This window comes from Brachyhypopomus gauderio, chromosome 12 (genome assembly GCF_052324685.1).
Source record: "Brachyhypopomus gauderio isolate BG-103 chromosome 12, BGAUD_0.2, whole genome shotgun sequence".
Lineage (NCBI taxonomy): Eukaryota > Metazoa > Chordata > Actinopteri > Gymnotiformes > Hypopomidae > Brachyhypopomus > Brachyhypopomus gauderio.
The window spans coordinates 2438778-2455738 of record NC_135222.1 but is presented as its reverse complement, the minus strand read 5'-3'; the positions used below and the strand labels follow the sequence as shown (position 1 = coordinate 2455738).

The window sequence follows — 16961 nt, the reverse complement described above, 5'->3', positions numbered from 1 at the left end:
TGTTTGCCTCATATTGGTGTGGACCATCAACATAGGAAGCTCTCTTATGACTAAAGGGTGGAATCAGTGTGCATGCATCCCGTAACCCAGTGGTTCCCAAACTTTTTCTGCCGTGCCCCCCTTTAGTAGATGAGAATATTTTTGCGCCCCCCCCCCCCCCATACCCCCCCCCCCCCCCCCCCCCATATTGACTAGGGATGTGTTGAAAACTTACAAAAACAATAGGTTCACAACTTTGGTCAAACATGAAAAAAATTAACTGCAAGAAACATTTTAAATGGTTCAAGAATTCTAAATGTAATTTAAAATAAATAAGGAGATGAAATAAGAGAAACAGCAATACATATGCGGCTAGTTTGCAAGCGCAGACATCACGCAGAGCACAAAGCATGTAACGGCCAGAAATATGTGTACTGTCTCTTTAAGGGAGCGAGTTGAGCGTGCGTATGGAATATTGTTTTTTTAGCTTTCCGCCGTAGACCGAGTCAGACCACTACTCTTTAATTTATTTCTGTAAGTAACGCATTAAATGAGCTTTGGACAACTCACCAGTTCATGTATGAACAGTGAAGTATTGCTGGAGCCCAGGTTTATTTTGGTCAACCAGCAAATAAACGGACTAAGTGGAATACCACCAGCGCGAGTATTAGGGTTGAACTAACTCCGAAAAGCAAGCAATACAAGCATAGAATTAGAGTGAATAGATCTGTTTTTATGGATCGGTCACATTGTCCCCGATACCCGATCTAGAATTTTTTCAGATATTAATATCGGAATCGGTGCATCCCTAATATTGACACATGTGCACGTTTTACTTTCAAGCTCCGCGCCCCCCCTGCAATAGCTCCGCGCCCCACCTAGGGGGCGCGCCCCCCACTTTGGGAACCACTGCCGTAACCCATCACACAAACCTGTATAGACCAGGATCCAACCATACAGGTTTAGGGATATGGTGGGAAAGGTGTGTGGGAGTGAGGGTGTCTGAGTATTGGAATGGGTGACTGGGTCCCGGTGTGGGAGTGGGCGTGGCTGTGGGAGTGGGCGTGGCTGTGTAAGTAGGGCTGAGTGTGTAAGTGGGCGTGGCTGTGTAAGTGGGGCTGGGTGACGGTATGGGATGTCAGTGAATAGGAAACACACATTTTGTGGAGTTTGTTAATGGATAAAATGAAGTTGCCACATGCTTATCTCACCGAGGCAGGCAACTAACTTCCCACTGTTTCAAGCCCTCTTCCCTTTAAAAAAACAAAACAAAACAAAAACACAAGGAGAGTCTAGCTGGATCGCTTGGGTAAAACGGACTTCAACACAGCATCACCAAGGAGGAGAGGGAACCAGAAAGATGATAAACCCAGCAGTTATGTATGTCCCAAAAAATGTAGGTAAAACTACATATGGCCATACACAATCATACATTTCATTAAAATTACAGAAAAATCTTTTTCTTAACTGAAATCTATTTGGATTCTGTGTCTTAAAACCATCACAGCATATTGAAGAATTTGTTATTACTTATCACTGAAAACTTTCTCTGCTGTATAAAGATCGCTGTGGTTTGCAGTTTTTGGCCTGGGATCACTACCAGCCGTGGGCTCACTCACAGCTCGCTGGTGGTGGAGGTGTTGCGGGACATGGCCTTGGGTGAGAGGTCGAAGTCCGAGTCGGAGCGGTACAGGAAAGACTCGCGGCGCTGGCTGTGGGGGTAGTTGGCCTGCAGCACCAGGCCTGAGCCGGGGCTGACCTGGGCGTCCAGCGGGCGCCCCCCTGCCAGGCCATTCTCCACATCGAAACTGCCATGACAGAGAGAGAGAGAGAGAGAGAGAGAGAGAGAGAGAGAGAGAGAGAGAGAGAGAGAGAAACAGTTAGACCCCAAACTCTTCAAATATATACTGTACTACACAGAAAATAAGTAATCACCAATGAAGAAACATCAGCATACGTCATTATCTTAATGAATTCTCAGCACATCAAAATGACGTGTACTGCCATTTTATTGTGAAGTGTCATGCTGTATTTATATCTCTCTTATATCGGGTTGAAAGATTCTGTATTTGCAGTGCAACATACAGTACATCACACAGCAGGGCGGGAAGTGGTGTTTCTAGGCCCGTGCTCCACTAGAATTAAAGTTACTGTACCACAGATCTATCTTGAGCTCTCTGGAGGTCCAGCAGTTGGAGCGTCGGTGATTACACCTGTGTAGAAACACCTAGCGGAGGCTCTCTGTAATGGGATGGAGGGGGTATATGGGGGGGGGGAGTTTCTCCAGTCCAGTCTGAGGGGGCCTATTCACACACAGGGTGGGGGGGTACCATACAGAGCCTCTGTGGACGTCACATGGCCAGACTATGCAGGCTTATAAATAGAGTGCAGAGCAGCCGGAGGGGGGTGGGTGGGTGGGGGCTGGTTACAGTCTCTCAGGTGAAGCACGCTTCAAACCTGGTGGCAGCACTAAGTGTCAGAACCCCCCCCCCCCCCCCCCCCCCATGTACAACATGCATGCAGCTGTTGGTCAAATAGCTGCTCCTATATTTATCCCTTACCGTATGTTGTGTTAAATACAAAAAAAAAAAGAGTAACCATATCAGTACAGTTGTATTATCATTTTTTATAGCGCCATTCCATTTGAGTGTATTGTTTCTAATAGCTGCGTTCAGTTTAAGTGCACTGCTGTCTGTAGCAGCTGCCCTGAGCTGTTTGAATACTTCTGAGGTTAGTTCGTGGTGTTGCTCTCAATTCACTTTTCACTATTTACTTCTAAAACAAGACAAAACAAACTACACAAATAAAAGCCCTTATTTGCTGATGTAATACAGGCTTTTTAGACAGATTTTTATACAGAAAAAGTACAATGTGCTATATAAATTACAGCTGGTTTAGGTTAATGCCTTAGACATTCGTACCATGGCCTGCTGTGTCGCTTCACAGCACAGGGTACGGTGCAACTTTCCAAACTGCCATTAACGCCAGCGAGGACCAAAGCCATTAATGGCAACCAGGACCAACGCCATTAACACTAGCGAGGACCAACGCCATTAACACTAGCGAGGACCAACGCCATTAACACTAGCGAGGACCAACACCATTAACACTAGCGAGGACCAACACCATTAACACTAGCGAGGACCAACGCCATTAACACTAGCGAGGACCAACACCATTAACACTAGCGAGGACCAACGCCATTAACACTAGCGAGGACCAACGCCATTAACACTAGCGAGGACCAACGCCCTTAACACTAGCGAGGACCAACGCCATTAACACTAGCGAGGACCAACACCATTAACACTAGCGAGGACCAACACCATTAACACTAGCGAGGACCAACACCATTAACACTAGCGAGGACCAACGCCATTAACACTAGCGAGGACCAACGCCATTAACACTAGCGAGGACCAACGCCATTAACACTAGCGAGGACCAACACCATTAACACTAGCGAGGACCAACACCATTAACACTAGCGAGGACCAACGCCATTAACACTAGCGAGGACCAACGCCATTAACACTAGCGAGGACCAACACCATTAACACTAGCGAGGACCAACGCCCTTAACACTAGCGAGGACCAACACCATTAACACTAGCGAGGACCAACACCATTAACACTAGCGAGGACCAACGCCCTTAACACTAGCGAGGACCAACGCCATTAACACTAGCGAGGACCAACACCATTAACACTAGCGAGGACCAACGCCATTAACACTAGCGAGGACCAACACCATTAACACTAGCGAGGACCAACGCCATTAACACTAGCGAGGACCAACGCCATTAACACTAGCGAGGACCAACGCCATTAACACTAGCGAGGACCAACACCATTAACACTAGCGAGGACCAACGCCATTAACACTAGCGAGGACCAACACCATTAACACTAGCGAGGACCAACGCCATTAACACTAGCGAGGACCAACGCCATTAACACTAGCGAGGACCAACGCCATTAACACTAGCGAGGACCAACACCATTAACACTAGCGAGGACCAACGCCATTACCACTAGCGAGGACCAACGCCATTAACAGGCAAAGAGACCCTCTTAACATGGACTTCTGTTTAGGAAACCAACGGTAAGCACTCTTAAATGGTGTTTTGACCAGTTATATGTGAGAAGCTACACTTAAAGCTTTGTTTTTATTTTTTGCAGTTGTTTATCCTCATATTATACAGTTTTTATTTTTTATTGTTTTTATAAATTTTTTTCCCAAATTAGCTGATTTAGCTCATGTTATTAACAGCAATGGTATGGCATCTTAGCGAAAGGAGAAAGGCCCATATTACAAACTGTCTGGATGGTTGATTGCTTTTCCTATAGAGTCAATAGTATAGACCAGGGGTAATCAACTATATTGTTCCGCGGGCCAAATTTGGCAGATAGCTTTGACCAGCGGTCCGGGGGACAGGAGGGGGGGTGTCAAACGTAAGTTGTTGAGGGGGGGGGTTTCAATAGCGCTGAAATAAATGCTCCGGTTTAAAATTAATTCTCCCGTCAAAATTAAGAATTATTAAATAATAAAATAATTATTTTAAACAATTTATTCTGGGTCCGGATGGGATGGCATTTGGGTCCGTATCCAGTTAATCATCAGTTAATCAGGAATGAGATTGGGTCCAGACAGGACTGCATTCGAGTCCGGATCCGGACCGCGGTCCGCCTGTTGGTGACCTCTGGTATAGACTGTTAACACATAGCACTACTGAGACTGGATGCTTAAAGGTGCACTAAGGTATTCCCGACAGCCAGAGTTAGCCAGAATTAGTCAGAGTTAGCCAGAGTCCAAAAATAAACCATCTAGAGTAAACCATCTGTCCAAAAATGCAACATTTGTAATGCTACAAATAAGTGTGTGCACTTTGGGAAGAATCACATTCATATCATGACCCTGTAGTGCACTGAAATCACATTCATATCATGACCCTGTAGTGCACTGAAATCACATTCATATCATGACCCTGTAGTGCACTGAAATTCTAATTTGCAGAAGGGTGTTTAAACAGAGTTCAAAAGTACATCAGATATATGTTAATATTTTGGGCTGTGGCATTGTGGGAATAAGGTTATGAATGGAGATGGGACGAAATGTTCTCTGATGTCAGAGGAAGTCACACGTCTCCTTCCTACAGTTCCTGTGCTAATCGCAAACTCTCAACACGCGCTGCACAAAAACAGATAAGACCCAATCACATGCAACTCTGCTGGACCCGATAGAAGTGTAGCTTGAACTTCACACAGAGGCTTTGTAATTCTATGTTACTCTTGAGCAGAGGAGCGCAGGCAGTCATGTGACTACAGCGCTGTGGCTGGCCCCTGACTTCAATCACACCGATACAGGTTTGGGGCCAGAGGCCCTGTTATCACAGAGCCACAGAGACAGAGATGCCTGCTCACATCTCTCTCAGGGCCAGATAATCATAAAAGGACAACGTCCAGAGAACCACAAAGAAAAACATTCAAAACCACCTATGGTGAATAAGATTTGTATATATATATATATACACACACACACACACACACACACACACACACACATACATATATATATATATATATATATATATATATATATATATATATATATGTATGTATACAGGCCCGTTGACAGTCTTGCTGGGGCCCGGGACAAGAAAGTTTCATGTGCCCCCGCTTTTTATCACATTATTTAATGGTTGTTTATTTTCAAAACGCCCAATCTTAACTTCTTCACGTTCTCTCATGTTTCGTCCTGGAATTACAAGAGGCTCATATTTGTTAACGTAATACAAGAAAACTGTTCAGTCAGACAGATATTTGTTGTGAAACGAAGTAGTTACAGTTTCAAGCATTTTCAAGTACTTTAGCCTAAATTCCAACACTTTTCAAACCTGGAACACAATGCAACTTTAAAATCAGGTAAATGTTTTTCCTTTCTTTTCTGCGCTCCAGATTTCTGTATTTACTTTAACTATCCACCACTGTATTTCCCGCTGTTGGACGGATACCAGCCGGCTACGGTCGGTGCTGGATCAAACCATTTTCTAGTGGGAGGCAGGGGTGTATGCACTTAATGGAAAATATGCAGATAGGTAAAAAACATATATATTTTAGCCATTGAGCTTATTATGAGTACAGAATGTTATATTAATGAAAGATTTCAAGATTATTTAAAAATTATAGACTTTAAATAAAAAATAAATTGCTGGGCTCTTTGATGGCCCCCCCTGGTCCTAGGGCCTGGGACAACAGAACCGGTTGTCCCCCCCTGTCGAGGGTGCTATATGTATATATGTGCGTGTGTGTATATATATATATATATATATATATATATATATATATATATATATATATATATATATATATATATATATATATTAGTGCTGTCAATTTCAGATGCCGCGATTAAAAGTCCTCACCAGGATCGCGGCACCTGGAATTGACAGCACTAATATATATATATATATATATATATATATATATATATATATTAGTGCTGTCAATACTAAATGAACTTAGTCAAGTGCAGAGGACGCCTATGAGAACATTTCACACTCTGAAAAATGCTAATTGTTTTTAGAGTGTTGATCTATGCACTGTCAGAAATGGTATGAGAAGTAAATATAGAATATCCAAAGTAATTGATGTGATATTTGCTATGTACTATGACCTCGCAAATGTTGGGAGGGTAATTTGCAAATGACATAAATACAAATGTTAAGCAGACGACAAACATTTCATACCTGGATGCATGACAAATAAACATAATGAACATTAGTGTCCACTGCAGTATGTGCAGGTAGTGAAGTCCCCTTGGTAACAAGCTTCGTTGCTGAAAGTTTGTTTTAAAGCAGGCTCTTTTGTCTACAGGAAGGATTTTCAATGTGGCCAAACACATTACTCCAAGAACACTTGTTAATCTTGTAAACTAATAGTTCTGTAGAACACACTTGGGTAAGAAAACATATGTACAAACACGTATGTGTGTTTGTGTGTACACCAAGTCTGTTTTCCTCCCTGCTAACGCCTCATCAACACACCAGACATCATCAAACATGTCTGAACATGTGTCAAACATACAGATGGTCTGCAGGAGGACATTAATGAACATTCCAACGTGTTTCACCATCAGTGTTTGGGATGAGCGTGATGTACAAAAGCTCCAGCTCCCCTCACCACCACAGATGCAGCACGGCACCGGCAAGAAGAAAAATAAGAGCATGAAGCACTATAATGTCACATTTAGACAACAAACCACCATAACATCAACCTAAATGACTATAACAGCACAATTAGAATTCATACAAAAATATTTTAGCAGTTTTTTTTGGCTGTCTTTAAATTAAGTGTTTCACAGATGTTGTCAGAGATATGCTATCAAGCCTGTAGCAAAACTAGGGAAGATCTGAACCCCCCCACCTATGAGCTACGTCCAGCGCAGTGTAGAGCGTGGGACTGGCTGAGCGGGGACTGGGACGCAGGAGACTAGCTAGCTGCTGGCTAAGACGAGCAGATCTCTCCTGGACGGACTGAGACCAGGTGTGGGTCTTGGAAGAGGACTCGGTGCTCTCACTGTTAGACACGAGCAATTCTCCCTCGCAAATCTGTCAAGAGGATCGTTCTCGCGGCTGACGCCCTCTGCTTCTCCTATTTTACGCCATGTGTCTTTATTATCTCAGGCTGGACTCCCCCCCCCCCCCCCCCCCTTCATCCGTAGCGTGATCTATGGGGGAACGTGGTACCAAGACTTCTGCTGTGTCCAGATCCTGTGCTGAACTTTATACATGACTGAAATGTGGGACATGATGACAGAACCGAGCCATTTACAGTCTGTCAACCAAGTGTCATCGCTTCTGCAAAGCAATTGCAATTTTTATTTTAGTTTTGCTGGCCCGTCTGGTGAGACAGCTGAAAATGGCAGTTTTCGCGTCTGACTGACTATGTTAGTGTGCGGGGGGAGGGGGTTCAGCACACGTGTGCAGTATCTAGCTAGGGATCTAGCTACGTTAGGGGAGACTCCAAGGCAGTGAAGACTACAGTAAACACTTGGTTGCCTGAGTGACATTTATTGTGTAATTATGCAAACAACTGTATAGAAACATAAGTTATAGTAATTAACTAATAATAAGCCAAGTGCAAGCTAAGTACGTCAAGTACAAAGCTGAAGGATATTGTCCATATATATATATATATATATATATATATATTAGTGGTGGGACTTTAACGCGTTAATTTCGATTAATTAATTACAGGAAAATTAACGCACTAAAAAAATTAACGCATTTTAACGCATTTAACGGACGAGACACTTTTGCACCGTGGAATGTTTCTCAGTGCACGAGTTCCAGACATACAGATTATATGGACGCACAATAAGATCATGATGGATATGACTGAAGAGGCTACGCTGGTGGATGGGAAAATTAAATATAAACTTCCAGATGGAAGTAGGCTACAAACAAAAATAGTGTTATTTACACTTTATGTAGGAAGGAGTTCGCTTATCACAGGAGCACTTCCACCCTTCGTTACCACCTCAACGCAAAACATGTTGCGGCTAAAGCTGGGCGTACACTGCGATATTTTAAATCGTGTACTCAGCTCCAGCTCAAACTGTACGACTAAATCGCAGGGAGAGTCGGCTCGTGGAACTGCTTCAACAGTGCGATACTCTCACGAGGAGCGATTTGAATTTCAAACATGTTTGATGTTCTTGCGACGCTGCGATTTCTGATCGGGAGTTGTGAATCGCTCCTCGTATACCTGTGTATACTATACGATGCACGACACGCGATTGAGCCGAAACGAGTGAAAAATCGGCTGAAAATGGGCCAAAAATCGCACAGTGTACGCCCAGCTTAACGCGCAGGTCAGTAATGATAACTTAGCTGCTAAATGTATTCCTAGTACGATAGGGTGACCAAACGTCCGTAATTCACATCCTGTGAGGAAACGTCCTGGTTTTTAAATGACCTTCATTGGACCATTAAGACTGGATTAAACTTTCGCGAGTGGCCGTAGCGCGCGACTCCGCACGCGTTTATACATGACGCGTCACATTATTTGTGTTGTCCGCTCTCAGTGGTCGAAGATAAAGACTTACAAGAAGCGCTGCACATTGCGTCAACTGATGCAAGTTACAAACTACCGTCCAGGGGTGAGTTTCCCAAAACGTTCTTAGCGCCAAGTACTTCTTAACCTCGTACGTAAGAATGAGGTAACGAAGTACTTGGCGCTAAGAACGTTTTGGGAAACTCACCCCAGAAAGACAATGTCGAAGAAAATCCAGCAGCTGTATGATGACGAATAGGAAGTAAAACAGGTTATTGTGAAGAGCGCCACAAATGTGGCTCTGACTGGGGATCACTGGACCTCTGTTAGCAACAAGAATTATCTTGGTGTGACAGCTCATATAGATGATGAATCTATAGATGATGAAGATCCAGTCATTTGCTTTGAGCATGCAGAAGACCACTTCTAGGCACTATGGAGATGCCTGTGGCAGAAGCCTGGGAAATTAAAGAAATTGCTAAAATGCTATTAAAAAACATCTTCTGATTTACTTCAATTCTTCCAATATCCTGAGCAAAACTCCCAAAATTAAACAACATTTTTGATCAGAATTTCCAATGTTTTGAACTGTTTTCTGCACACTACACATATATTGGTCTGTGTAGTAGACTGGTGGAAAAATAAACAAGATGTTGAAGTTTATGATTATGTTAATTGATTCATTCATCATTCAAACTTAAATTAATATTTCTCATGTTAAATACTGAAATGCGATTAAAATGCGATTAATTTCGATTAATTAATTACAAAGCTTCCGATTAATTCGATTAATTTTTTTAATCGCGTCCCACCCCTAATATATATATATATATATATATATATATATATATATATATATATATATATATATATATATATATATATATATATATATATATGTGTGTGTGTGTGTGTGTGTGTGTGTGTGTGTGTGTCAAGACTCCAGGAGACTTGCACAAAAAAAATCTGTAAAGCAAATGGCAGTCCAGTAAATCACAAATGCTACATACAAACGGACAGGTGAACTTAAAGGGGTCCAGAGCTGCAGAAGCCACGTCTAAAGACAGCAGTGCCGGGATGCTCCTCACAAACAGCCTCTGTGCTCCAGGTGTACCTGATGAAGGTGAGGATGAGGATGAGATGGCATCATCGATGGGCTCCCTGCTGCTGCTCTGGTCAGCCTGCTGCGCCGGCCGTGGCCTAATTGAGCACTGTGCCTCTCAAGGTGAGAGATGCGTGCGTGTACTGGTCCGTTATATCCCACGGCTCTTTGTGAGCTGTACTCTGGAGCTCCGCCAGACGTGCCCTGCTGTCGGACTCCCATCGAACTTCAGGCGGATCCGGGTTTTATTTGGAGAGCTGAATCGATTTAGGCAGGCCGACCAACGGCAATTAGGCAACGAGGTGGCAGGTTTGGTGCAGAGGGCTGGGGTGGGAGGCGGGGCAGGAGGCGGGGGGGGCAGGAGGGAGGCGGGGAGGGCAGGCCTTTGATCGTGGGGGCAGATGTGGGTTTCACGAGGACATTTCAATAAACAAGTGATTGGGCCCTGGGGCGATACACACTCTACAGCTTCCTGTTCGAATCATGCAATTAAGCAGCACGAGTGAACAGTAAGGGCTCAGAGTTCTCCACCGAGCTGCCTGCCTCCTATAAACCGAGCCTCAGGTTAGCGTCAGCCTTAGAGGAGTGAGCCGCTCCTAACGCTAGACTCAGAAAAATGCTCAAGACACGCCGGCCTGGGCGCAGCGCGAGCCCTCAAAAATAAGCTGTGACCACAGACGCCTGGGTCGCGGTGCACGGGCCTGGGTTTGACGTCACTCGGGTCTCGTTTCGCACTCTCGTCAGAGATAAATGAGCACAGCATGTTTGATGTATACGAGATAACAGGCTGAGGTCTAAACACCAGCGCTGTATCGTATTTCCCATTAACTCAGACTCAAAAAACAGGCTCGATTCCAAAGTCAGTGACCCATCTGGCTATCGGTGGTGGAATATTTCAGTTGATATTGAGGCCCTGTTGGTTGTTCGGGTTCAGTGCTAGTGTCCAGAGTGCTGCTCCTGTTTCTCTGAGAGAAGCTAGTTTGTAAAACAGGGGATCATTTTAACTGGCAGCAGCAACTCAGAGCTGTTTGAGTAAAAAAGGAAAGTGCCATAGGTGTGGAGAACCTGTGTCGACGCCAAACCTCAAATGTAAAAAGTCAATTCCTGGTGTTTATTCCACGGGTTTCCTGCTATTGAAAACACACAATCACTCTGCTTTTTGGAGGAATCCTTTTTTGTGTAATGTGGATATAGCAGTCTTCAACAACAGGAAATGACGCAACTCCATTTAGGAGAGGCATTTTGTGAGATGACACATGAAATCATATTGAATCACATTGGGATTTGATGACAAAGCCTTCCTATAAGTAAAGGGCGCTAAAAGCTCTAAAGAAGAAAAGAAGAGTTGAGTCGTGTAGATTTTTCTTAGGACAGAAAGTTACAGGAAAATACACAGCCCAACTATTTGTTGCAGTTTCATGCAAGTTATGAGAACTGAGGCAGTAATGAAAAAGCATTAATTTCATAAGACCAAATGTAATTTTGTTTACGGGCCTTCTAATGCCCGATCCTGAATCCCAGTTCAGTGAACACACCCGGGTTCCAAACAGCAAAAGCCTCCTTGTACTAAGCTTATATCTTGCACCTGCTCAAAAACAGGTCACCAGGAGAGAGATTACATTTGTCATGAAACAGTGTTTAAGTCGTGACACATCACGACACAGATGCAGGCCGCGCATTGTCCTGCCGTTTACGTGGTTGTTGACCTGCCCAGCTTAAGCACCGACATACAACAATCCAGTGATCCGGCCACTTAATCCCGGTTTTAATAAACCAGGAAAAACTGGCCCCAGAAAGAGAATACCAGATGGACCTTAATTCTATGGAGAGGAAGAGCGAGGATCGTAGGACTGGTTCGAGACGGCAGGATGCGTGTCACTTCCTGCTCGTGCCCAACGTCCTTCATTCTGTTCTCAGATCAGCAGTATAGCTCGTCACACGTGTCATTCACAAAGGTGTGAGCATGTCGGAATAGTTGTCACTAAAAGTAAGTGTTGTGTGTACTCACAGTGTCCTGTATACACACACAGGCACCTACAAGCCAAATGACACCACACACAAACAATCAAGGCATCCCACAAACACTCCTCCCACAGAGTGTGTTATTGTGTTTCTACATGCACAAGCTGGTTTTTATTCATATAAATTAATAATGAAAGTTTTCTTGATTGTCTACTGTTTGCTATTATCAGTTATCAGTACTAATATAGATTGAACAGCATACAGGACACACACACACACACACACACACACACACACACACACACACACACACACACACAGCAACCAGCACAGCACAAGGTGCTGCCGTGAAGACATCACCTGACACACGAGTAATGCTCTCTCTCTTTTTTAACTTTTTTCAAAAGAGCATTTTCCTTCATGGTTCTGTGAAAGAGGTAGTGAAGAATTACCGCCTGCGTCTCTGTACGATGTCGATGGGCCAGTTGACCGCGCACGCCGACCCACAGATGTTCCCGTTCCACACTTTGAAGGCCCGGTCGACAGGGGGAAGGAAGCCACAGTTGGTCGGCAAGCTCATAGTTCTCTCTCTCTCTCTCTCTCTCTCTCTCTTACTCTTGCTCTCACTGTCACTTCCCTCACTTGTTTTGTCCTCCACTCGCGCGCTTCACCTCTCGTGCGCCCGTGGCCTCTGGGAGACGCGAGCGCTTCCCATCGCGGACGACTCGCGGAAGACGTGCGGGCGACTGGAGCGTCGGCGGTGCGAGCGAGCGGATCCCGGCGGGTCGGTGCGCAACCGTTGGAGCCGCGCGCCACGCTCCGTTAGAGCGCGCATCCCTCCCCGGGGAGGAAAACGGGCTGAGACGCTCGCGCTCCTGCAGCTGTGCTTGGTCGGCGTGGAGCTGTGTCACATGATTCGCTTTCTTGTTTGTTTTTTCTTCGCCTTTTTCTCCTTCCTGAAAAAAAGTGTCCGGGTGCTTTTCCTGTGGTCGGACTAGTGCGGCGAAAGTTCAGGCCGGTGCATGATCTACATGTGCCGGTACAGATGGACGGTTCTGCTGAGAGAGAGAGAGAGAGAGAGAGAGAGAGAGAGAGAGAGAGGACTATCGGTGTTGGGAGAAGGAGGCGGTGAGCAGACTAGTGCTGCCACGCGGATCCATGGTGCTGTTGATCTTCGAACCCCTTTGAGCTCTTTCTCTCTCTCCCTCCCTTTCTCTCTCTTTCCTGGCTTTCTGCAGTCGTTCCTCACCTCCCGTCTTCTCTCCTCACAGCCTCAGCTCTCCGTGACAGCTGACCTCGCGCGCGAATGAAGCCTCTCCAGCACGCGCACCCGATATAGAATGCCTTGCGCGCGAGCGTGTGTCTGCGTGTTTGCGGCTGTGCGCACGTGTGTTCTTGTGTTCTTGAACAAGTGCCAGTTGAGAAGTGAGGTCACAGCACTGAAACCGGGGTGGGGGGTGGTGTGTGTGTGTGTGTGTGGGGGGGGGGGGGTGGGGGGTGAACCCACAGGATGAGTGGCTCCAGCCTTCCTGGAATGTCTCCAACATTAACTCTTTGTTGAAGAAGAGAGCCCTCCCCAGTCTACCCATAAATAAAGAAAACACAGCGATCCTATCATGTTCTTAGCCATTCTATCTACCACAGCTCATACAAACCACCTGGTGACTCTTCACACCAAACCAAAACTCACTTTATACCAGCCGCTTAACTTTGCATGGCCATTGGCTGATAGTTTAGTTGAAAATAAAAACTGAACCCTCTGCACCAATCCAGGTGACCTTCATCATAGGCGCCTGGTCAAGACTCTGAACACTGGCTGGCTGCTTAATTACCCCACTGCTCTATAGCTCCCCCGTCCCCCCAGGGCTGAACAGGAGCCCTGCTTAAATTAGGATAAATATTTGCTCAGTCAGAGGTGTGAGAGGGGGCTCAAACGGGGGCCTGCTCGCAGTCAACCGCATGCTGGACAGGGGAGTGACCCCCGGAGAAGCACTCCGGATTCATATGGAAAACTCATACCAGCAGACAAACGTGCATGCATAAAGATATGCCCAAATACTGTATATGCACACACACACACACACACACACACACACACACACACACACACACACACACACACACACACACACACAGGTATGTGTGTGCCCACCGTTCTGGGTCATTTACCTGAGCAGTGCTACTGATGTTTCCATTTCAAACCTGTGCTTTAGCAAGTTTCATGAAGCCATGGTGGACTCGTACAGTGTGTGTGTACAGTGTGTGTGATCTTCTGCTCGGTGAGAAGTCATTTTCCTGAGGGCTTCATGTAGGCTTTCTTTACTTTTGTAAGCGTCTTTAGTTTGGAGCGTTTACATTTAGCCGTAGAAGCTCAAAGAATCAGTGTTCCTCTGGTGGTTAATCAGTTACCTCATAAATGCTGCAGTTTTAATAGTTCAGTGGGCTGAGAGGATGAAAAGGTGAAACTAAATGCCAGACAGCTTACGAAAACCTTCTGAAAAAGACATTCAGTAGTTCACTTCTTACTGGTACTTGTATTCTGGTTTCCCTAAATGCCCTGAAGTGTCCTGAGCACTTCAGAACGTTCAGTCAGAACATTCAGCTTTGTGTGGCTACAACAGATTCAAACTGTTGTTGGGGGGGAGACTACAGTAGCTTTTCTGGATAAGGAAACAGCGTCACCTAGTGTGAGCTACTGAGATCAGCGCCTTGCACTGCGTTGCAATGATTCATAGATGGACCCACAGCTTTGAAAAAGACATGATTTAAAATAATAAATCCACCCAAAGTTGAACAACCCCAGCTTGGTGCCAAAAGGCTCTTTATTAAAATAAAATTCTTTCCAAAGGTCCTCAGTGTGATATAAAGTAATACCGACCTTTTCCTCCCAATCTAAAATGATCATTTAAAAAATTTTAATTAAGTTTATTTATAAACTGACAGATACCAAAGATTTTTTGCTGGAGCCCCTTAAAGATATTTTGAATTCTTTTCGAGAGACTCAGATGAATTACAGCAACACTGCAAAGCCAAGACATAAACAAGTCAACTTCCTCGAGAGTCGTGCTACTGTTTGGGTCCATCACAAGCAGTTTGTTAATATGAGAAGTATTATCATATTGATCTAAAGATACATGGAAAAACATCTGACGTCACGACAAAGGGTGATTTGATTGGACTCATAGCAATGCACAGAGTGTGGTTTGATTTCTTACAAGCCTCCTAAACACAGAGCCTACTGATTAGAGCTGCTTTACGTGACTTCACACCATCAGCTAGGATGAGTCTATAAACGTGGTGGAAGATACACACACACAGTTGTACCAGATGAACCATAATGCAGGGAAGCTCAGTGGATCAAGGTCAGGGAGACTGCCACACTCAGATAAGAAGCTTCCTCCAAACACGCTGCTGGTGACGAAGACTCTTGACAGTGAGGTGGGCAGGAAACAGCGCCACCTAGTGTGCAGCTGCGCACACATGCAGACACTCTCTTCTCTTCTCCACTTAAAAGTGAAGAGTGGGTTATTGCAGTGTACCCTCTGTCTCTGCTGATGTACTGTACCTGGTTACATATGCGGTATGTGTGAGTAGGATATTGTAAATGTGTGAGTGTGTGTGTGTGTGTGTGAATGTGTGTGTGTGAATGTGTGTGTGAATGTGTGTGTGTGAATGTGTGTGTGTGTGTGTGTGAATGTGTGTGTGTGAATGTGTGTGTGTGTGTGTGTGTGTGTGAATGTGTGTGTGTGTGTGTGTGTGAATGTGTGTGTGTGAATGTGTGTGTGTGAATGTGTGTGTGAATGTGTGTGTGTGTGTGTGTGAATGTGTGTGTGTGTGTGTGTGTGAGTGAATGTGTGTGTGTGTGAGTGAATGTGTGTGTGTGTGTGTGAGTGAATGTGTGTGTGTGTGAATGTGTGTGTGTGTGTGAGAATGTGAATGTGTGTGTGTGTGTGTGAGAATGTGAATGTGTGTGTGTGTGTGTGAGAATGTGAATGTGTGTGAATGTGTGTGTGTGAATGTGTGTGTGTGTGTGTGTGTGTGAGTGTGTGTGTGAATGTGTGTGTGTGTAAATGCGTGTGTGTGTGAATGTGTTCAAGCATGAGATTCTATATACAAGCATTGGTGAGGGAGCACACTGGCGTATAGACTGCTAGTACTCTTGTTAGGGACGGTGCTTCTCATGCAAATCGAGTTGCATTGGGAAACTTACACAAACATGATCGTGCAAGACAGGCGGGGGGGGGGGGTGTGTTCAGTGGGCACTGAAAGGAGGGTCAGCTATGCAGCGTCCAGAGATGTGACGCTGACGCAGACACACGGCAGAATCAGACTACTGCATGCACTCTGGGAACCGATCCAGACACTGGTTGTTATTTTTGGGACCAGTCACATACCCCGTTATCATTTTATTAATTGTTTCTTTCCTTGTTTTCCTGTACATGCTAAGGGCAGTGAAGTCTGTATTTTGGTTGTGTACACGGTTTCACTGACAAACAGAGCATGGCATAAATACACAAGTGATGGAATGTCTTCTTTTAATAGAAATTTTCTTCCAAGTTTGTAGAAAAATGCCCATTTAGATGGTTTATATGCCTCTGTGGAACAAACGAATACAGTAATATCCTAGTTTGCGTTAATTTGTCATATAAAATTAACTTAAGCCAGCCATTAAAGCAGAAAGGTAGAGTGTGTGTCAGGCTGATGGAGGACGATACACAAGTCCTCACCTTGTTTACTGTATTGCAATACACTCTGGACAAGACTTGGGGGATTTGTGAACGTCTTCCTTTAGCTTCAGTTCTAAGCCTGAAGTTGATCTCATTCCAAAATGCGACGCGCATCCCTGAACACAGCGTATTTA

The 16961-nt window shown here is 44.8% G+C and overlaps 1 protein-coding gene across 9 annotated transcripts in view; it reads right to left on the bottom strand.

Annotated features, from left to right (window-relative positions):
* The window catches only part of LOC143528594 (3',5'-cyclic-AMP phosphodiesterase 4D-like), a 67164-nt gene that overhangs the window by 17645 nt on the left and 32558 nt on the right, over positions 1-16961 (bottom strand). For 4 of the 9 annotated variants that reach the window (XM_077024369.1, XM_077024372.1, XM_077024370.1 and 1 more), the window contains 2 exons: positions 1599-1787; positions 1191-1232 (listed from right to left, as the gene is read on the bottom strand). In XM_077024369.1, the coding sequence (XP_076880484.1) occupies positions 1191-1232; positions 1599-1787 (231 nt within the window). Of the gene's footprint in view, positions 1-1190; positions 1233-1509; positions 1557-1598; positions 1788-12552; positions 13510-16961 lie in introns of those variants that run through there. The other 5 variants (XM_077024371.1, XM_077024374.1, XM_077024373.1 and 2 more) reach the window with 3 other exon arrangements.